General features: G+C 45.3%; 1 protein-coding gene across 9 annotated transcripts in view; it reads right to left on the bottom strand.

The window, feature by feature from the left end:
* Positions 1 to 5,084: 5,084 nt before the first annotated feature.
* Positions 5,085 to 23,003, bottom strand: part of LOC123760100 (anoctamin-1) — a 320,419-nt gene continuing 302,500 nt past the window's right edge. For 6 of the 9 annotated variants that reach the window (XM_069325474.1, XM_069325478.1, XM_069325475.1 and 3 more), the window contains 2 exons: positions 5,761 to 5,866; positions 5,088 to 5,626 (listed from right to left, as the gene is read on the bottom strand). In XM_069325474.1, coding sequence (XP_069181575.1) covers positions 5,447 to 5,626; positions 5,761 to 5,866 — 286 coding nt within the window. In that variant the 3' untranslated portion in view covers positions 5,088 to 5,446. Of the gene's footprint in view, positions 5,627 to 5,760; positions 5,867 to 23,003 lie in introns of all 9 variants that reach the window. The other 3 variants (XM_069325481.1, XM_069325482.1, XM_069325483.1) reach the window with 2 other exon arrangements.

The following is a 23,003-nucleotide window of genomic DNA, read 5'->3' as shown; positions in this document are numbered from 1 at the left end:
TTAGGGACTGCCAACAGGAAGTCCTCGGCATGGGGACTGGCACAGCTAGGAGACGCGCTCTGTCCTTCCCAGAAGCTGCCTCCAGCAATGATTTGGCGATGTGCTCCACTATGAGGCATCCCATTTGACCTGTTTGCCTTCGTTTGGGAACGTTGGTCGAGGATGTGGATTGGCAAGAGTGTCCCACTGACCAGCTTCTTCCGCAAATTTGGGATCACGAATCCCAATGTAGTTCCTTAGGTATTCTGGTAGTATTTCATTCACTAATTCACTTGTAGCACTGGTCGAAGATAAGAATGCCGGCAATGCTAACTGTGTCGCCTTGCGAATACCTATACCCCGAGTCTAACTGGGAGCGTTGCTTGGCCCCACTGGGCATCTTGCAGGGAGAGGTTTAACACTTTCATAGTTATTGACTTTAGGAGCGAGTCGTATTCCATTAATTTGGGGCTGTTGAAGGAGGGAGCACACCTGAGTAAATAGGTAAGTCTGGGCAAAGCCAGGCACCTTGTGAGAAGGTACAAAGCATCGTGAGCATCCAAAGCCCCTATTCTTTCCTCCATTCTTCTCAGGTCGTTCAGCTTTCCTTCGAGGACTACCTCAATGGTGTTCGAGCCCAGAGGTGCCCCTAGTAGCACACTGTTATTGGGAGCGATCACTGGGGCTCCTGGCAATAAGATTCGTACTGTATCTATGATTGGTTGGCTGGATGAGATGATCTCACACTTTGATGGGTTTAGGGTAAGGCCAAGATCCCCTCCCTTCGATTTCAATAGCTGAAGATCTCCTAGCAAGGATTCCTGTGTCCCCTGCCAGGGTGCCATCGTCCAGGAACCAGATGTTGAATTCGCTGGACAACCTGCTTGTAACCTCTTTAGCTGCCATGCAGAAAATGAAAGGGGCAAGTGGGTCTCCCTGCTGGACACCTTTTGTTGAAACAACTTCATGTTCCCCAAACAACATGTCGATTCCCTACTGTACCCTGCTGAAACGAAGGGAAGTAGACAAGGAAAGCTTGTTCAAACTGCTTCCAGTACCACATCCCTTTTTACCTGGTTGAAGGCATGTTTAAAGTCTAATTTAATTAATGACATATTTTCTGGGAGGTGTTTAATATGGATTCGCGCTGCATGAGCTGCTGCTTCACAGCCATGGGGGACACCAAAACCTAGTTGATGGGGTCGAAGCATCGTTGTAGGGTCTATGCTAATTTTTCTGACAGCTGCCCTAGCAACAAGGCGCCGAAGTGTGTTACCCACGGCAATGGGTCTGACTCCACCCCCATTTTTTTTAAGGGCACAAAGGGATGCTCCAAAGAAGAAGGGTTTAATTGTATCTGGGATCAGCCAAGAGAGCCAGTCGTTGACAAACTTCGTGACCTCTGACAGTAGTGTTTCGGCAACTTCGCCGAGAACTGGGTTTGTCACCTCCTTGAGGTACATTGGTGTCTTACTCCAATGTATCTCTCTGCTGAGCCTGGCGGAAATGACATGATAGCTTTGTACACCTCAGACACTTGGAGGATTAGAGGTCCCATGTCTGGGACATTTGTGTCCCGAGCAGTGGGCTCCCATGGAACTCTGGGAGGGTGCTTCTCTCTCAGTGAGTCGGCAGTTTCTGTACTTCTAGGTGCGATTGTTTCTTCACTGATAACCTAATTGCCCCTACTCTGTTGCCCTCTTCAATTTTTTGGGTCACTTGTGTTCCAAGCTTAAAATTGTCATTGGAACTCTTCGGTCTGCCATGCCAGTTTTTGCATTTAGGAGGGATGGGGGGGGGGGGGATCAAGTTGTCAGCTCTGGGACAATAAGAGTCCAAACATCTACAGCAGGCATGTCAAAATGAGGGTCCCCCTCAGGGACCATATGGGTCACATTTGTGTTGTCTGACCACACATGACAACTATTTGAAGTAATTTAATTATAATTATTGCTTAATATTTTTATTACTTAAACTTATAAATATACAATGTGCATACAAATGGTGTATTGGCTAACCACATTTATGAACGCAAAATAAAGTAGTTTAACAAAAAGAAAAAAACTAATTTTAATTGGCAACTTAGACTTCTATGCAACAGCAACAAATACATTGTACAAAAATTACAATTGTAAAATTACATTGTACATATAGTTCTAAATAAACATTTATTTACGACTATTGTTATAGTGGCCCATCCTATATCTTCTCTAATCTAGCAGTAAGAGTCAGATCTCTACATCCTGTACGTTCTCAGAGGTTCAGGGAACCTTTCGATATATATGAAGGGTAGTAAGAGTGATCATATGGAGTTAAATTTATCATTTTAGTGTTTTAGGCTGCTTAAATCCACTGGCCCAGGCCCCTTGACCTCCAATCTGGAGAGCTCACTGACGAACATCCGCGCTCTATGGCGGCCCGTGAAACTCTCTGCTCCCTCGGCGCTCACCGCCATGGGCATCCGCTGATCGGTGACGTCACACCCAGTGGGCGCTGCTCCCATTGGTCATGTCATGTGACCCGTCCTGGCTAATCGTCAGGCAGCTGACGCCTGAACCCGTTAGTGGGTGCATTGCCCCCCAGGTCGCCATATTGCAAACCTAAAAGGCATAAGTAAACAATTCACGCTATTGTGATTTCTTTGTGCTAAAGGACCATAAGCCCCTTGTAAGGTAATGTACCAGTCAACAGGTACCAATGCTCTCCAGATTGGAGGTCAAGGAGCCTCGGTCAGTGCATTTAAGCAGCCACAACATACTACGGACGTTGGAGAAGACTAGTGGACTCCAGGGGAGCACAAGAAAGCAGAGCTTAGTTGTTGCAAGAGCGCCAAGCGCTCTTTGCTGCTGATCTTCGACGGAGGAGGGCGCTGACATTGGAAGGGCAGTGTAGAGCCCTGCGTGCCAAACCTCGATACGACGTATGAGCTGCTGTGACATGATCAAGATCACTGGAGGATAGAAGGGGGGGGGGCACTGTGAACGAGACTGCGAGAGTTTGTCTACATTGCAGGTGTGTGTGAGGGGAGACTATGTGCGCAGGGTCAGCCTTCAGCTCCAGAAGTAGGACCTGCCATTCTGGGGACCGAGCATGGCAAAGACACGTAATACAAGTCACCTTAAGACCTGGTGTATTCCGGACCTGATCAAATGGGACCGACCAGGGAGCAGAAGACCAGAGCCATCATTGCTGGGACACAGCGATTTGTAGCAGAGACAGTTTAAGGTAGATCATTTCCCACCCCCTATTTCCCTTGAACTAGGTGATGTCGAGTATCATCTATATTATTACTTATATTATTATCTGAAGGCCTATTACAGTTCCAATAATAGTCTACTTGTCAACTGACAAGTGAACCTTTGTCCTATATAAAGAACAGTCTCAAGTTATAATTTTATGATATTATAAATTGATGGTTTAAAATGTAGAGTCTATTCTTGACTTGTTTTCTTGGAAACGGTCTGAAGAATTTGGTTTTATGTAAACGAAGTTCTAGAGAATACTCAAATAGTCTTAAAATTTCATATTTCACATGTTTGAGAATAATAAACCGTATTAATGTAACCACGCCTAACAAAACCTAACCTAACCTTAACATAAACTAACCATGGAAAGGGAGCATGTAAGAGTACTAATTTTGTATTGGTTTTGAATTCCTTACATATCAGTACTTAACTATCAATGTTTAGGAGGGGTGGAGGAGGGAGTGAGGTCTAGCTCTCTATGCCTTACCTACTAACCTTGTACCTGTTGCATTTCAACGTAACTACTCTGACTTTCAAATTCTTTGTCGAATCGGGCCTTAAAGTTGTGGATGGAAGTGTCTTTTACAACATCCTCTGCTACAGCATTCAACATGTTAACTACCCATACAGGGAATTAGTAGTTTCTTACGTCCCTTCGACTCATTTGCATTTCCAGATTCCATTTGTGTTCTCTTGTTCTGCTTTCTCTTAGTCTGAAGAGGCTATCATTATCCACCTTATCTATTCCCATGAGTATCTTGTAAGTTAGGATCACATCTCCTCTGAACCTTCTATCCTATAGGCTTGTGAGATAGGGCTGTTCCATCAACCTTTGTTTGTAGTTTACCCTTCTTAGCTCTGGCACTAATTTTATTGCAAACCTCTGCACTTTTTAAATTTTGGCTTATGTTTCACAGGGTGCGGATTTCATACTGGTGATGTGTATTCCAATATTGGTCGAAGAAATGTGGTGTATATAGCTTAGAAGGAGTTCTGATTCAGGCTCCTAAAAAATATTTTCTATATTTTCCAGTGTCCCATATGCTGACGATGTTATCCCATTTGTGTGTGCCTCTGGTGTGAGTGTCATAATTATATCCACTCCCAGATCCTCCTCTCTTTCCGATTCCTGTAGCTGCCTTCAATATATGGTGTAGAGGCTTACTGGTCTCCTCTCTCTCCCTTTCCCATTAAACTTGTTGGGACTGAACTCCTAGAGTTTGTCAAGGTCCTTCCTTAACTTTCTGTAGTTCTCCTCTGTTTTCTCGTTCCTCATTAGCTTTGCATCATCAGCAAACATTGACATGTCTGAGCTCTCTTCCTCGGGTAGGTCGTTCACATAAATTAGGAACAGCAGTTGTCCCACGACAGAGGCTAGAGGGACCCCACTTGTTACACTCTTCCAGCTTGAAACCTTTCTGACTGACTCTTTGATTTCTGTCCTTCAGAAACATCCTAACCCAGTCCAGTGTTTTCCTAATTATCCCAGCCTGGTTCTCTGTCTTGCACAACAGTCTTTCATGGGAAACAGTGTCAAATGCCTTTTGTCAGTCTAGAAAAATACAATCTACCTAACCTTGCTTTTCCTGTCTTATTTTAGTAACCTTGTTATGTAACTGAGTAAGGTTTCACAGGCATGATTTTCCATTTCTAAATCCATGCAGCATTTTTGTCACAAAGTTGATCCTCTCATGATGCTCCACCTTTCACGGCCTGACTACTTTATCCGGCACTTTAAATGGAATATTTTCAATGGCACTGGTCTGTAGCTTAGTGCCTCCTTTATGTCCCTTTTTTAAACATTGGGAAAAAATTTGCCTTTCTCCAGATATCTGGGAGACTTACTGTCTCAAGGGTTTTTAGTAAAAATTTTAGACAACGGGTGGCAGAGTACATCAACATCCTCCCTCAGGCAGCCATGGTGAGATCAGGTCTAGCCACATTGGTCAAATCTTGCTCCCCCCAAGGACTTTTTTCACCTCTTCCACTGTGTCTACAATATTATTCAGTACATTCTCTTGCTTTTCATTGTTCGACCTTAGTCTCTACGCTAGTTTTAATATAAAAACCTCCTGAAACCTTTTGTTTCTCGCATACCTCCTTTTCAGTGATTACCTCCAGGGTTTCCCCTCTTCCTCTCCTGAAGGACAGGTTGTTTGTTATCTTAACTGACAAAACCTATCCAATGGAGAAAAATTTACCCCAGAGAGCACAAAATATGCTCAAGTAACGTTAAATAAATCCCGTTCATGCAGAATTAGCGTTATCAGTGTTGATCCCTTATATCCTGGGGGAGGATAGGGGACATTAGCGATGAACAGAGAATAGTGACTAACCTTAAGAGCATCCGGCACGTCAGCGATGATCCAGTCCACCATCGTGGTTATGCTCAGCACCAGGTTCTGAACACACACACCACCCAAAAAAAAAGCTCGTGTATAGGCATCAGACAAAAATATACCCAGATGTGATTTACTTAAAACATCGTTAATGGTGTATCATTTCCTGTATGACAATTGCAAGGAAGCTGACTTACCTGGAATATGACAATAAAGGCAAGTCTGGCAGTAAGGATCCTCCAGTACAAGGGGGTGTACTCGTACGTTCCCAGTTCTTCGCTGGCCACCAGGTACGCCCGGTACCTGGGAGAAGAGAGGTAATTATCAAGGAGGAATGTGCCATGCTAGTTAGACTATAAAACACTTGGAGGGGATATAAAACAGGATAAGTGCTGATCGAAGGTAAGGTAATTATTAGAGGAAGGCTTTATAATGTTTTTCAGTAGATTCCTTATTGACAGGGAGGGTCACTTTCTTATCGTACTTGATCTTGATGTAACCGTGGTTCTTATCAGATGTGTTATCAGGGAACATGCTTTTTCCATTCATTGAAATTAGTGATTAATTGTGATTATCAGTGTTAGACATCAGTCTTTGAGGTGTGTAACCCTAATTGTGCTTAGTGGGGTTGAGCTTCAGTTCTTGGGCCCCGCCTCTCAGAGGATGAATGTTTTTTTGTGCATGCGCCCGAGTGTGTGTGTTTAAACATGTTTTGAACGTGTATGTGTGTGTGTGTGTGTATGTATTTACTATTTGTATTTGTTTTACATTTGTGTCTGTGAGTGGGTTGAGCTTCAGCTCTTTGGAACCACCTCTCAATAGTCAACCATGTTAAACGGTGTGTGTGCCTGCGTGTGTGTGTGTGTGTGTGTGTGTGTGTGTGTGTGTGTGTGTGTGTGTGTGTGTGTGTGTGTGTGTGTGTGTGTGTGTGTGTGTGAGTACTCACCTTGTTGTACTCGCCTAGTTGTGCTTGCAGGGGTTGAGCTCCGGCTCTTGGGTCCCCGCCTCTCAACGGTCAATCAACTAAAGTACAGGTTCCTGAGCCTACTGGGCTCTATCATATCTACACTTGAAACTGTGTATGGAGTCAGCCTCCACCACATCACTTCCTAATGCATTCCATTTGTCAACCACTCTGACACTAAAAAAGTTCTTTCTTATATCTCTGTGGCTCATTTGGGCACTCAGTTTCCACCTGTGTCCCCCTTGTGCGTGTGCCCCTTGTGTTAAATAGCCTGTCTTTATCTACCCTATCAATTCCCTTCAGAATCTTGAATGTGGTGATCATGTCCCCCCTAGCTCTTCTGTCTTCCAGCGAAGTGAGGTTTAATTCCCGTAGTCTCTCCTCGTAGCTCATACCTCTCAGCTCGGGTACTAGTCTGGTGGCAAATCTTTAAACCTTTTCCAGTTTAGTCTTATCCTTGACTAGATATGGACTCTATGCTGGGGCTGCATACTCCAGGATTGGCCTGACATATGTGGTATACAAAGTTCTGAATGATTCTTTACACAAATTTCTGAATGCCGTTCGTATGTTGGCCAGCCTGGCATATGCTGCTGATGTTATCCTCTTGATATGTGCTGCAGGAGACAGGTCTGGCGTGATATCAACTCTCAAGTCTTTTTCTTTCTCTGACTCCTGAAGAATTTCCTCTCCCAGATGATACCTTGTATTTGGCCTCCTGCTCCCTACACCTATTTTCATTATATTAAATTGGGTGGGTTAAACTCCAACAACCACTTGTTCGACCATTCCTGCAGTTTGTCTAGGTCTTCTTGAAGCCTCAAACAGTTCTCTTCTCTCTTAATCCTTCTCATAATTTTGGCATCGTCTGCAAACATTGAGAGAAATGAATCTATACCCTCCGAGAGATCATTTACATATATCAGAAACAAGATAGGACCGAGTACAGAGCCCCGTGGGACTCCACTGGTGACTTCAAGCCAATCGGAGGTCTCACCCCTCACCGTAACTCTCTGCTTCCTATTGCTTAGGTACTCCCTTATCCACTGGAGCACCTTACCAGCTACACCTGCCTGTCTCTCTAGCTTATGTACCAGCCTCTTATGCGGTACTGTGTCAAAGGCTTTCCGACAATCCAAGAAAATGCAGTCCGCCCAGCCCTCTCTTGCTAAATCTGTGTTACCTGGTCATAAAATTCTAATTAGCCAGTCAGGCAAGATTTACCCTCCCTGAACCCATGTTGTCGATTTGTCACGAAGTCCCTTCTCTCCAGATGTGCTACCAGGTTTTTTCTCACGATCTTCTCCATCACCTTGCATGGTATACAAGTCAAGGATACTGGTCTTTAGTTCAGTGCCTCTTGTCTGTCGCCCTTTTTGTATATTGGGACCACATTCGCCGTCTTCCATATTTCTGGTAGGTCTCCAGTGACCTACTATACACTATGGAGAGTGGCAAGCAAAGTTCCTCTGCACACTCTTTCAGTACCCATGGCGAGATCCCGTCTGGACCAACAGCCTTTCTAACATCCAGGTCCAGCAGGTGTCTCTTGACCTCCTCTCTCGTAATTTCAAACTCTTCCAAGGCCGCCTGGTTTACTTCCCTTTCTCCTAGCACAGTGACCTCACCTTGTTCTGTTGTGAAGACCTCTTGGAACCTCTTGTTGAGTTCATCACACACCTCTTTGTCATTCTCTGTATACCTGTACTCGCCTGTTCTAAGTTCCACTACCTGTTCTTTCACTGTTGTTTTCCTTCTGATGTGACTGTGGAGTAGCTTTGGTTCGGTCTTGGCTTTGTTTGCTTTATCATTTTCATAACTTTTCTCTGCTTCTCTTCTCACCCTGACATACTCATTCCTGGTTCTCTGGTATCTCTCTCTGCTTTCTGGTGTTCTGTTTCGGAAGTTCCTCCACGCCCTTTTGTTCAGTTTCTTTGCTTCCATACATGCCCTATTATACCATGGATTCTTCTTTTGCTTCTCGGATTTTTCCTTTTGGGCCGGGATGTATCTGCTTACTGCCTCGTGACACTTTTGGGTGACATAGTCCATCATATCTTGTACAGACTTAGCTCTGAGGTCTGTGTCCCAAGGTATTTCCCTTAGGAAGCTTCTCATCTCATAATTTCCCTTTCGGTATGCCAGCCTTTTGTTTCCTAGTTCTTTTTTTTTTTGGAGGGGGGGGGGGGGTAATTCCTAGCTCTACCAGGTACTCAAAGTTCAATACACTGTGATCACTCATTCCCAAGGGCGCTTCCATCTTGACTTCTATCACACTCATTTAGGGTAAATATCAGATCAAGCATTGCTGGTTCATCCTCTCCTCTCATTCTTGTTGGATCCTTGATGTGCTGGTTTAGAAAGTTTCTTGTTGCCACGTCCAGCAGCTTAGCTCTCCATGTTTCTGGTCCTCCATGCGGGTCTTTGTTCTCCCAATCTATCTTTCCATGGTTGAAGTCTTCCATAATTAGTAGTCCAGATCCATTCCTGCTAGCAACAGAAGCTGCTCTCTCTATTATGTTAATGGTGGCCTTATTGTTTCTATCATATTCCTGTCTGGGTCTTTTGTCGTTTGGTGGCGTATTATATATGACTACGACTATAATTTTTTGCCCTCCAGTTGTTATTGTTCCTATCATGTAGTCACTGAAACCTTCACATCCCTGAACAACCAACTCCTGAAAATCCCAGCCTTTTCTTACCAGCAGAGCTACACCATCCCCACCTCTTCCTTCTCTCTTTTTCCTCATAACATAATAGTCCTGTGGGAACACTGCATTTGTTATTGTTTTCGTCAGCTTTGTTTCTGTGAGAGCTATTATGTCTGGGTTTTCCTCTAGTACCCATTCTCCAAGTTCATCTGCTTTATTTGTAATACCATGTGTGTGTGTGTGTGTGTGTGTGTGTGTGTGTGTGTGTGTGTGTGTGCGTGCGTGCGTGCGTACTCACCCATTTGTACTCGCTTATTTACGCTTGCGGGGGGTTGAGCTCTGGCTCTTTGGTTACGCCTCTCAACTGTCAATCAACTGGTGTACAGGTTCCTGAGCCTATTGGGCTCTATCATATCTACCCCTGAAACTTTGTATGGAGTCGGTCTCCACCACATCACTGCCTAGTGCATTCCATTTTTCAACCACTCACGCTGTGTGTGTGTGTGTGTGTGTGTGTGTGTGTGTGTGTGTGTGTGTGTGTGTGTGTGTGTGTGTGTGTGTGTGTGTGTGTGTGAAACGCATAAGACTAACAAGTCCTCTGTTTATATTTAGGTAAAATGAGTGGACAGCTATGAGCATTTACTATTGGAGTGTGTGTATGTGTACTCTCCTAGTTTTACCTACCTAGTTGTGCTTGCGTGGGGTTGAACTTTGGCTCCTTGGTTCCACTTCTTATAGGTCATTCAACTGGTATACAGTTTCCTGCCCATACTGGACTCTATCTTATCTACATATGAAATTGTGTATGGAGTCTGCCTCCACCACATCACTGCCTAATGCATTCCATTTGTCTGCCACTCACTGCTGCTCTCTCCGAGGTCAGAGAGAGCAGCACTGAGGGTAAATAGGTTCCAGTCCGCTTTAGCAAACTGCCATCTAGGGAAGGAGAGGGAAGGGTGAAAAGAGAAAAAGGTAACAAGGATGGGGAAATGGTCACTGCCATGGAGGTCATCAAAAACCTGCCACGTGAAATCCAAGTAAAATGAAGACGAGCAAAGAAAAAGATCAAGACAGGAAAGGATGCGAGTCCGAGAGTCCAAATGCGTGGGCTCACCAGAATTCAGAAGAGACAGGGAGGAAGAGAGGATAAACGTCTCAAGAAGGCGACCTCAGGGGTTCGTCAGAACATCACTCCAAAGGGAATGACGAAAATTGAAATCACCCAGCAGGAGCACAGGCTCCGGCAAGAAGTCCAGTAGGTGTTTCAGATCAGGAAAAGAAAGCGGGACACTCGGGGGAAGATAAATGGAACAAACGGTGTACCATTTCCCCACAAAGATACGAGCAGCAGAACAATGGAGAGGCGAGGGAAAAAGTAAAGGAACAAAGGGAACATCAGAGCAAATCAAGAGAGTAGAAGAGTTAGGAGCGTCAGCAACAGCTGGAGAGGGAGGAGAGAAAGGAATAGCCACGAAAACGACCAGGACGAGCACCAAGCATCGGCTCCTGGAGACAGACACAAAGGGGCGAAAACCGCGAAATCAGAAGTTGGAGTTCAAGGAAATTGGCGTAATAACCCCGAACATTCCATTGAAGAATAAACATCGACGAGAAGAAAAAGAACAACAACAGAGAACAAGGAAGAAACAAAGGCGAAAGAGCAACATAGCACGTTAAAGAAGATCAGGGTCAGCAAAGTCAGGGTTAGGAGGCATGGGTAAACTGAGCAAAGACGGAGGGAAGGAAGCGGGAGAACAGACCAGACCAGAGGCGGACAGGCGGGGTCCGGAGGAGGAGGAGGAGGAGGAGGAGGTGGAGACAACCGAGAGGAGCAGTCAAGGACAGCAGCAGGAAGAGGGGGAGTAGAAAGAGGGGAGCGCACCTCAGCAAGGGCAGCAACCGAGAGGGAAGCGGGGGCCAAAGAAACCTCCATAGCAAGAACAGGGGGGGCACAACCACCGAAATGGGAGGGGAAGGAGCAATAGTCAGAAGTAGGGGCCGAGGAAGAAAGCGAAGCCTTCTTACCCGCCGGGGAGGAGGAAGGAGAGGAGCCAGGCTTACGTTTCTGACTTAAAGAGACAGGTGTCCCAGCAACTATATACTGGCAATGGATTCCAGCGTCTCAACAGGAGGAGCTGAACAAGAGCACACACGACGGCCGTTAGGAGAGCGATGGACATCAGCCCGCACTGACAGGTGGCGGGGAGAGTCAATAGATGGAGGAGAAGGACGGGAAGGAGGATCGGAGGGAGACGAGGAAGAAGACATGACAGACCAGGTAGAAAGAAGAGGAACCCCAGACAGAGGACCAAGAGGGGGACCCTTCGGGACAGAACACAAAGGAACAGAGGAGGGGGCAGTGGGCATATCAGGGTCTAAGGACCGGAAACGGTTGTGAGTCTGAGGAAGGTGGGAAGGGCGAGGAGAGGAAGAGCGCAACATGCGAGCATAAGACACGTTAGTATAAGGCAGAGCCGGCGAATCTGGCCCCTCGCCTCAGGAAAGGATAAACGCTCCCGGTGCTTCAAGTTGAGGATGGCTGCCTCAAGCTTGTAATGGATACACTCACGGGAGAAGGTAGGATGGGCCTCATCGCAGTTGAGGCAGCGAGCCTGGGGAGAAGTGCACTCCGACTTAGAGTGACCTTTCCCCCACACAAAGGACAGAGAGAGATAGTCCCAGAGCAGCGGAAGGCACCATGCCCAAACCTCCAGCACTTGTTACAGAGCCTAGGAGAAGGAATGTACTCCTGGACAGAGCACCTGGCACCAGCAAGAATAACAGAGGGTGGAAGGGTCCTACCATCAAAGGTAGTTTTCACAACCCGAAGGGGTTGACGGCGACGACCACGAGGCGGACGAGTAAACGTGTCAACCTGGAGAACAGAATGGCCCTGGGCATCGAGAATATCCCGAATATTATCGTGGCAGTCCTGCAGATTCCGAACACCGGTCACAACATGGGGCAGGAGGAGAATCGTTAAAATACTGGCATTCAACCAAGCGTTCTTTGAGACCCGAACAGAGGTCTCGCCAAGGCAGGATAAGGCAGCCAAGCGGGAAGCTGCATCCTGAGAAGGAGCAGCAATGACACGTGTACCAAGACGAGTGGGGTTGAAGGGAACAGAGGCATCCACAGAATCAATAAGATGCCGATGGAGGGAGAAATCGTCAGGAGGCATAGAACCAAGAGGGAGAAGATCAAAGCATTTGGCCGATGAAGTGGGACCAAACAAGGCCTGATACCCATCAGTACGGGAAAGGATCTAGCGAGTGCAGCCGTGGCGCGGACGGCATTGAGAACCCCCAGGGAGAGAGGGGTGAAAAGGCGCAGTAGTCACAACGAGAGACTTGGCCGTGCCAGGGGATGAAGTGGTAACCACTGGGGGCTTGAGGCTCGACCCAACCACAGAGGAGGGAGGGGAGCCAAGGGAAGAAGTCAGGAGGGTCAAAGGAGGAGCAAGGTCGGGGCCCAATGCAGCGGAGGCTACAGAGCCCGGGCTTCCAATACAGTCCGACTCGGGGGCTTGGTCGCCCACCACATGAGCCTGAGAGGGTACAAGAGAAACATTCAACGACATAAATACGAAGAGAGACAATTTCATCCACGAATATGCCTCCATACCCACCATGGAGCCACAATTAGAGGCAGGACACCCAACAAGAAGCTATCACCAATCATGCCGGGGCCCCCTAGGGGAGCGTCGTGAGTATACGCCCCACAAACGACACCTTAAGAACAGTCCGTCCGTCGAGATCGGGTTCAGTGACGAAAGGGGGATTAACAATAAAAGGTTCCCCTCGCTCGAGACGTTGGGTACTACAGTTCTACGGGTGCAAGAGTATGCTTCCTCAAGCACCTGGGCGTGAAAATAGAAGTAGTTCAAAGGAATAACCAAAACAAGCAAAAAGTTGGCAGGAAACGACAAGCATATAGGAGAACAGGGGGGAGAAAAACGAAACAGAAGGAAAAGAAAAAGTCGTTCAGCACAATTAGAGAGGACAACAGCAGGAGCACAAGACCAAAGAAGGACAGAGGACTGTCTCAAGGAGCATCACAGTCCGGCAGCCGCCCACCAAGCCCCCCTCACGGCAACAACGAGCTGAACAGGGAGGGGGTAGGTTTATTGAGTAATTTTCGGCAGCATTACTTAGAACAAATACACTCATATATGGATTCCCTGTCTAAGCATTGCAATTTTACTCCACCTTTCAAAATACAGCTAGATGTGAAATTAACCCTATTAAAATAAAGAGTCGTTAATGATGAGTTGAGAGATCATTACATAACTACCCCCACACGCATAGTTACACTTGAATCCAGGAAACAATTTATAGTTGCCACAACGTATCTGGAAAGTAGTGGCAACGTTTGTTTTCTCGCATTAGAAGCGTTAATTTGGCGTGGATGTAAATAAGTTTCCAAAACGTATTGCATGAAACGTTAGCTAAAAAAAATTGAAAGCTTGTGGCAATCTTAAATGTTTCATAAACGTAGTTTTTGGTATTGCTTTGCTATATATATAAATAAATGTAGAAATATAAAATATTTCTACATTTAGTAAAATAAAACAGGATCATAATTTGTATGAATTTTTTTCACTTAATGGAGAATCCGTGGTGGTGGTGGTTTTTGTTTTCGGTGAGTTGTGGTTGGTGGTAGTGGTGGTTGGTTATTGTGGTTGGTGGCAGTGGTGAGTGATGGTCACAGTTCGTGGTAATGATTGATGGTGTTTGTGGTTGCAATGTGCATGTTAGTGTGGTGTTATAGTGGTGGTATTGTGGTGGTGGTGTGGTGTAATAGTTGTGGGGTCGAAAGTAGTGGTGTACTAGATGTGGTGTGGTAGTAGTGATGTGCTAGTTGTGTTGTGGTAGTAGTGGTGTACTATTTGTGATGTGGTAGTAGTATTGTACTAGTGGTGGTGTGGTAGTAGTGGTGTACTAGTGGTGGTGTGGAAGTAGTTTTGTAATAGTTGTGGTGTGGAAGTAGTGGTGTGGTAGTAGTGATGTACTAGTGGTGGTGTGGAAGTAGTGGTGTAATAGTTGTGGTGTGGTAGTAGTAGCGGTGTACTAGTTGTGGTGTGGTAGTAGTGGTGTACTAGTTGTGGTGTGGTAGTAGTGGTGTACTAGTTGTGGTGTGGTAGTAGTGGTGTACTAGTTGTGGTGTGGTAGTTGTGGTGTACTAGTTGTGGTGTGGTAGTAGTGGTGTACTAGTTGTGGTGTGGTAGTAGTGGTGTACTAGTTGTGGTGGTAGTGGTGTACTAGTTGTGGTGTGGTGGTAGTGGTGTACTAGTTGTGGTGTACTAGTTGTGGTGTACTAGTTGTGGTGTGATAGTTGTGGTGTACTAGTTGTGGTGTACTAGTTGTGGTGTACTAGTTGTGGTGTACTGTGGTCTGGGTGTACTCAGGTAGGAAGACCTTACCTTTAAAGAACACAAAGTAGCCGTCACAACTACAAGAAAAATGACAGGTTGGATAACAAGAACTTTTCACACTAGAGATGCTACCCCGATGATGATACTTTTCAAAACGCTTGTGCTCTCTAGAGTGAAGTACTGCTGCACAATGACAGCCCGTTTCAAAGCTAGAGAAATTGCTGACCTGGAGAGCGTGCAGAGATCCTTTACTGCTAGAATCCACTCAGTAAAACATCTAAACTACTGGGACTGACTAAAGAGCCTAAATCTGTATTCCCTTGAGCGCAGGCGGGAGAGATACATAATAATCTATACGCGGAAAATAATTGAGGGGCTGGTCCCAAACCTGCTCACAGAAGTAAGTAATTATCAAAAGAAGGCACCAAACCATTAAGGCTATGTAGCACCATCAAATGTGCAGGATAATCAGTGGGCGCTAAATATCACCAAGGATGCCAATACGAGAACAGAAACGCATTAGGCGAATGATATCAAAAGTATCTGAGTCACCAATAATACTATCGAGGGCCAAGCGAGCTTGAGGGACGGTCTGAAAACAAGACACATGCTCGTCCAGGAAGTCACGACATTCAACAAGGATATGCACGACCGTAAGAGGGACAATGCAGTTAGGACAATAAAGAACAGGGTGGCGCTTATGGCCAATATGCAACCTTGCCAGAGCCATTTCCCATCGCCGGTTACAGTGGTAGGAGGACGGCCACGAGGACACACAACATTTAAGAGTACGCAGTTTGTTACCAGTAACAGACGATCAATAAGCCTGCCAACGGGTAAGGATGGAGGAATGGATAACTGGGTAAAAGTCGGAATAAGGAATACCTTAATGAGAGATGGGACAAGAGCGGACAGCTTCCCTGGTGGCAGCATCCGCAGGCTCATTTAAAGCGACACCAATATGGCTGGGAACCCAACAAAACTCAACTAACTTAAATTTACTGTGAACAAGAAACAGCCAATGATGGATCTCGACAACAACTGAATGAACCGGATTAAAAGAGCCGAGAGCCATGAGGGCACTACGAGAGTCAACAACAATGACAAAGGAAGAGTGACAACGAGAACGCAGGATACGAAGAGCATAGAAAATAGCATAAAGTTCCGATGTGAAGATGCTAGTCTCCGGAGGTAACCGACACATATAAGTGCAATCAGGAAAAACAACAGAGTAGCCAACACTGTCTGCAGACTTAGACCCATCGGTGAAGACGGAAACGGAGCGGGAGTGAGAAGAAAAGTCTACAAGGAAAAGGCGTTTTAGACCCATAGGAAGGGTAAAAGCTTTAGTGATGTACAAAACTGCGGAAGGGGGACTCTCCACGGGGGAAAGAAGGAACAACACGAGTAGAAACAATAGAAATACGAACTGAAAGAGAATCCTGTAAGCGAGATAACCGGACAGAAAGAGGGAGGTGATGAAGAGGAGCAGAAACTGCAGGAGGGGTAAAGCATGACAGAGGTGAGAAGAAGGATGTTGCAAGGACCGCGCAAGATTGTAATGACAGTAGCGATCACGGCGGGCCTGGAGAGATAGGAAGCCAGTGTAAAGATACAAGCTAAGGACGAGAGTCGAATGAAAGGCGCAACTCAGTATGGTGCAAAGCATCAAGACGACGAAGAGTAGAAGGAGAAGCAGACGAGTAAGCAGGGCAACCATAATCAAGCTTAGACAGGACGAGAGAGGAATGTAAAGCGAGTAGAGTGCGCCTATCCGCTCCCCAAGAAGTATGGGACAATACCCGAAGGAGGGTTTAGGCCTAGAGCATTCAACACGGAGGTAAGAGATATGGGGCGACCAAGACAAACGAGTGTCAAAAATCAACCCCAAAAGATTAGCGGAATCCTTGTACACAATAGGGTAACCATAAAGCGACAAAGAAGGACAAAGAACGACACTTCCGAGTAAAAGTCATAGCACAAGTCGTAGATGTAGAAAACCTGAAGCCATGATCAGTGGGCCAAGACGACAAGGCATCAGTCGCAAGTTGAAGCCGGCGTTGAAGGAGAGACGAATCATCATCCTGACAGCAAAGGGTAAGATCGTCGACAAAAAGAGCGGAGAAGACACCTGAAGGAAGAGAGGAAAGAAGACCATTGAGAGCAACCAGAAAGATTATAGTGCTCAAAACACTACCCTGGGGCACACCTTCGTATTGCTGAAAAGAGGCAGAGAGAGAGAGAGAGAGGTACCAAATCTCACCCAAAAGGAACGACGAGAGCGGAAGCTGCGGAGAAAGAGAGGGTGATGTCCACGAAGGCCAAAAGAATGAAGCTGGGATAGAATATGATATCGCCAAGTGGTGTCGTAAGCCTTTTCCAGGTCAAAAAGGACGGCCACAACCGAGGTCTTCGCAGCAAAAGCAGTATGAATATAGACCTCCAAGTTCACCAGGACATTTGTTGTGCTGCGGGTTGACGCCCTTGCTATGGCTGCAGTAAATAAAGACAGTATTGAACGGAATCTTGAGTTATCAACTAGGTCCCTTAAAAGTGTCATTAGACGAGAACTCCTGGATGAATTTGAAGAAAGTAGAACTGTGCAAACTGGAACTAGCAGGTCCATTGTTCATCACAATGAAATGTGTGAAGTAAAACATGTGTATGGGGCAAGTAACAAAGTCAGTAGACTAACAGATGTTGTCACAGCTCATATAAGACTTGGCTACAAGTATCTCTGGCAGTTCGGCTTATATGGGGATCTAGATGAAGTAAAGTGTAAAGTGTGTGGACAAAGACAGGGACACACACTAACACTATATCTTGGATTGTAGTAAAATTGAGCCATTTAGAGATAAATCTAAGCTCACTCTGTTCGATATGGCAACCTATCATATTACCATGGATAAATTACCTGAAATCCTTGCATTGTATCCACATTTCGCTTCCAGTAGATGAACGATATATGAGATTCAGAAACAAGTAGTGTATTGTTAGGACTAATAATAAACAGAAGCTCCCCTATGACTCTGTAATGTCCCCATTGGTCAAACTATTATGTATTAGCGATAAGACCTACCATTAATGTATGATGACTTACTGTAAATATGTAGCTCTTGAAATAGCACTTTCTCTGTAACTAGCTTACATTGTAACTATAAGGTGTGAAGGATAGATGAAATTGGTTATGAAATAATCTAAGATGAGGTTTGATAAAGACCTTTTGTGCCCTCTGTAATGCTTTTGCGCTACCGCTCACAGGATGAGTATGGGGTGCACAATAAACTAGCCGCGGCATTTGCGGAAACCAAGTTGAGAAGGGAGAGAGGTGGTGATTGTGTTCTAAAAACCACATCAGACGAACGTTAACCGTACCTTGAGGTTACCTTGAGGTGCTTCCGGGGCTTAGCGTCCCTGCGGCCCGGTCGTCGACCAGGCCTTCTGGTTGCTGGACTGATCAACCAGGCTGTTGGACGCGGCTGCTCGCAGCCTCACGTATGAGTCACAGCCTCATACGTCACAAACTGTGACGTATGAGTCACAGTTTGCAGACACAACTTGTAAGGGCAAAAGTCCTTAGGGGATGTTCCCAAAGACCCTGGTTTGCTAACAGGGAGAACAACGGCATCGACCCAGTCCCCAGGGACAGACGACGACTCCCAGATCCGATTATACAGACCCAGTAAATACCGAGACGTGCATGGAGAGAGATGGCGAAGCATCTCATTATGAATGCCATCGGAGCCCGCCGCCGTAGAACTGCAGAGGGCCAGGGCAGACCGAAGTTCAGAGAGAGAAGAGATCGTTATAGGGTAGATGAAGATGAGTACAGAAATCTACAGGACAAGATTCAAGGACAGGTTTACGAAGAAGGAAAGATTGGGGAAGATGAAAACCAGAACTAACAGAAGAAAAGTAGCAACCCACATCGGTAGCGACCTGCAATGGGTACGCCACAAGAGTACCACGGAGGTGAAGGACCGGTGAGACATCGGGAACAAACTTACACGCTATCTTGCGGATATGCTTCCAGATCTGTGGCAGAGGAGTTTCGGACGTGATGGTGGAGACATAGGACGCCCAACATTCACGTTTAGCCGTACGGATGGCCCTACGGGCCACCGCACTCGCCTTCCGAAATAAAAGAAAAGAATCGGCCGTCTGCCGGCGGCGGTGTCTCTTCCAGGCTGCACGCTTACAGCGGACAGCCCGAGCACAGTCCGCATTCCACCAGGGAACGCACTTCCGTGGGCCCCGAGAGGAAGAGCGAGTAATAGAGCGGAGGGCAGCATCGAAGACTGTGTCATGAAAAAGGAGAGAGTGAGGGAGAGGCCAGAGAGAGCAGCACTGAGGGTATATAGGTTCCAGTCTGTCATAGCAAACTGCCACCTAGGGAAGGAGAGGGGAGGGTGAAAAGAGAAAAAGGTAACAAGGATGGGGAAATGGTCACTGCCACGGAGCATCCTTGGATAGGTTATCCCTACCTCCACCAAGTACTCAAATGTCAATACACTGTGGTCACTCAATCCTATGTGGATTTCAACCTTGACATCCCTTATTTCTGACTCATTCAGGGTGAATATCAAGTCGAGTCTGGCTGGTTCATCATTGCCTCTCACTCTTGTGGATTCCCTGACGTGCTGGCTCAGAAAGTTCCTTGTTGCCACTTCCAAGAGCTTAGCTCTCCATGTGTCTACACTACCGGTGTGGGTCCTTATTCTCTCAGTCTTTCTTTCCATGGTTGAAATCGCCCATGATTAAGAGTCTTGAGCCATTCCTACAGGCACCTGAAGCTGCTGCTCTCTATTATATTATTGGATGTCATGTTGTTCCTATCAAACTCCTGTCTGGGTCTTCTGTCATTTATGGGACAGTTGTAAATGACTGCCACTATTATCTTAGGTCCACCCATTGGTATAGTTCCTGTTATGTATTCTCTGAACCCGTCACAGCCCGGAATCTCCATCTCATCAAAACTCCAGTCCTAGATCTGGATGATCCAGGATTCAGGAAGTGGATCTGGATGCCAGATCCACTTGCATTCCAGAATTACAGATACAATTACACACCGAAAGGGAACTACAACTACGACAGGCAACTGCCCTACAACAATCAGTACTGGTCAGAACAAACTCATTATGTCCACGCATAATGGGCTTGCCGAAAAAGTCTCCCATTCAAACTATCACTAATATAGTAACCTCATTGATCTTTGCCAATATACAAGGACTGAAAACAAGAACAAACAACAAAGTACAGTTCATAAATGGCCTCCTCACGGAGTCAAATGCAGTATTTGGAGCTTTCACAGAAACCCATGCAGGGGAATTGTTGGACAGTGAGATCTGGATTCCAGGATATAACCTATACAGGTGTGATAGGAAAATTAGGTCACATGGAGGAGTGGGTCTGTATATTAGGGAAGACCTTGTATGCTCGAAGTTCCTAAACGTTACAAATGAGGTGGTAGAGGTACTGGGATTAAAAATAGAGAAAATAAATTTAGTGATTATTCTAATATACAAACCGCCAGATGCAACGGCTGAGGAATTCACAGAACAGATAAACAAAATTGAGAATAGCCTTGATAATTTGGAGAACCCGATACCTGATGTTATCTTCCTAGGTGACTTCAACTTGCCTAGTCTCAGGTGGAAAATAGCAAACAATAATATTATACCAAGAAATCTAGCAGGACCTAACCAACCACAGATTAGAGAACTATTTAGATTCTGTGAAAAATTTTCACTCAATCAGCAGATATTGGAGCCAACGAGAAATGAAAATATTTTAGATCTGGTCTTTACGAACAATGAAGACATTATCAGAGACATTACGATATCAGATACCACATACTCAGATCACAAGCTCATTGAAGTGCAAACGACCATCAATACTCAGAATAGACCTAAAACGTTGATAAAGCGAGAGGGGCTATTCAGTAAATTCAATTATAATAATAAAAGGATAGACTGGGAGATAATAAACAGGGAACTTACAAACATTCCATGGTAAACTGTTCTAAGTAATTCAAGTCCTACAGAAGGAATAGAAAAACTGACTTCGGAAGCGTATCAAGTATGTCTGAAACATGAGGAAAGCCAGAAAGAGATCCAACGTAGAAAGAGAACGCAGACGACACTATAAACGCAGAAAAAAAATTACGAAACTGCTTATGAAGACACGAATTTCCCGTCAAAGAAGGAATAATTTAAATAGGGAGATTGAAGAAATCGAGCGGAAATTGAAACACTCATATGAAACTGAAGAAAGGCAGTTAGAACAGAATGCAATTCAGGAAATAAAGAAAAATCCAAACTATTTCTTCACATATACGAAATCAAAAGCAAAAACCACTGCCAGTATTGGACCTATTCGTACAAGTGAAGGTTCATACACGGAGGATGACAAAGAAATTAGTGAAATCCTAAAAAAGCAGTATGAGGACATGTTTAGCACTCCAATAAACAACATGAAAGTGGAAGATCCAGACAATTTCTTTATGGGGGATATTCAAACCCCTGTAAATATAATTGATATCAACACGAGCGCACTAAATTTTGAAAGAGAAATTGAAAACATGCCCATGCACTCGGCCCCAGGTCCAGACTCATGGAATTCAATATTTATAAAGAAATGCAAAGTGCCGGTAACACAGGCACTCAGTATAGTGTGGAGGAAGAGCTTGCACACGGGGGAGATACCAGATGCACTTAAAGTAGCAGACATAGCCCCTCTACACAAGGGAGGGAGCAAAGCATTGGCAAAGAATTATAGACCAGTTGCACTAACATCGCACATCATAAAAGTATTTGAGAGAGTGATTAGGAGTCAGGTCACCCATTTCATGGAGACCAATGACCTTCACAACCCAGGCCAACATGGATTTCGAGCGGGAAGATCGTGCCTCTCACAGCTACTTGAGCACTACGACAAAGTCACCGAGGCATTAGAAGAACAACAGAATGCTGATGTGATATACACGGACTTCGCAAAGGCTTTCGATAAATGTGACCATGGCGTGATAGCACACAAAATGAAGTCAATGGGAATAACCGGTAAAGTAGGACGCTGGATACTCAGTTTTCTGTCAAACAGGACTCTGCGAGTAACGGTCAACCATATAAAATCTAGTCCAAGTGCAGTTAAAAGCTCTGTACCTCAGGGTACAGTCCTTGCACCGCTGCTTTTCCTTATTCTCATATCAGATATAGACAAAAATACAAGTCACAGCTTCGTATCATCCTTTGCAGATGACACAAAAATCAGTATGAAAATTATCTCGGCTGAAGACACTGAAAAACTTCAAGCTGATATTAATAAAGTTTTCGACTGGGCATCAGAAAATAACATGATGTTTAACAGTGATAAATTCCAGGTACTCAGGTACGGTAAAAATGAGGACCTTAAGCATAATACAGAGTACAAAACACAATCAAATGTACCCATAGTAGGAAAACAGCATGTAAAGGATTTGGGAATAATAATGTCTGACGACCTAACGTTTAAGGAGCATAACCAAGCAAATATTGCGACAGCCAGAAAAATGATAGGATGGATTACGAGAACTTTCAAATCCAGGGATCCCATCACAATGGTTGTACTCTTCAAGTCACTTTTGTTGTCCCGTCTTGAGTACTGCTCAGTACTCACTTCCCCCCTTCAGAGCAGGAGAGGTTGCTGAAATAGAGTGAATACAGAGAACATACACAGCACGCACAGACGCAATAAAGCACCTAAACTATTGGGATCGTCTGAAAGCCCTCCAAATGTACTCACTAGAAAGAAGATAAGAGATATCAAATAATATACACCTGGAAGATACTGGAGGGCCAAGTACCAAATCTACACAGTAAAATAACAACGTACTGGAGTGAATGAAATGGAAGAAAATGCTGAATAGAACCAGTGAAGAGCAGAGGTGCCATAGGCACAATCAGAGAACACTGTATAAACATCAGAGGTCCGCGGTTGTTCAACGTCCTCCCAGCAAGCATAAGAAATATTGCCGGAATAACTGTGGACATCTTCAAGAGGAAACTAGATTTATTCCTCCAAGGAGTGCCGGACCAACCGGGCTGTAGTGGGTATGTGGGCCTGCAGGCCGCTCCAAACAGCCTAGTGGACCAAACTCTCGCAAGTTAAGCCTAGCCTCGGGCCGGGCTTGGGGAGTAGAAGAACTCCCAGAACCCCATCAACCAGGTACCAACCAGGTATAGTAGTCCTTTGGAAACACAGTGTCTGTTATGACTCCTGACAATTTTGTTTCCGTGAGTCCTATTACATCTGGGTTTTCTTCTTGTGCCCTTTCTGCCAGTTAACTTGTTTTATTGGTAATCCCATCATTGTTTGAGTATATTACCTTGAAGCTCACTTTCCTATATCCATTTTCACCCTCAATGTAGTGGTGGTAGTGGTGGTGTTGTAGTGGTGGTGTGGTAGTGGGGGTTG

Source organism: Procambarus clarkii, chromosome 16 (assembly GCF_040958095.1).
Source record: "Procambarus clarkii isolate CNS0578487 chromosome 16, FALCON_Pclarkii_2.0, whole genome shotgun sequence".
In the NCBI taxonomy this organism is placed as follows: Eukaryota; Metazoa; Arthropoda; class Malacostraca; order Decapoda; family Cambaridae; genus Procambarus; species Procambarus clarkii.
Note: the sequence above shows the minus strand (reverse complement) of the source record. Positions and strands in the feature narration are given on the sequence as shown.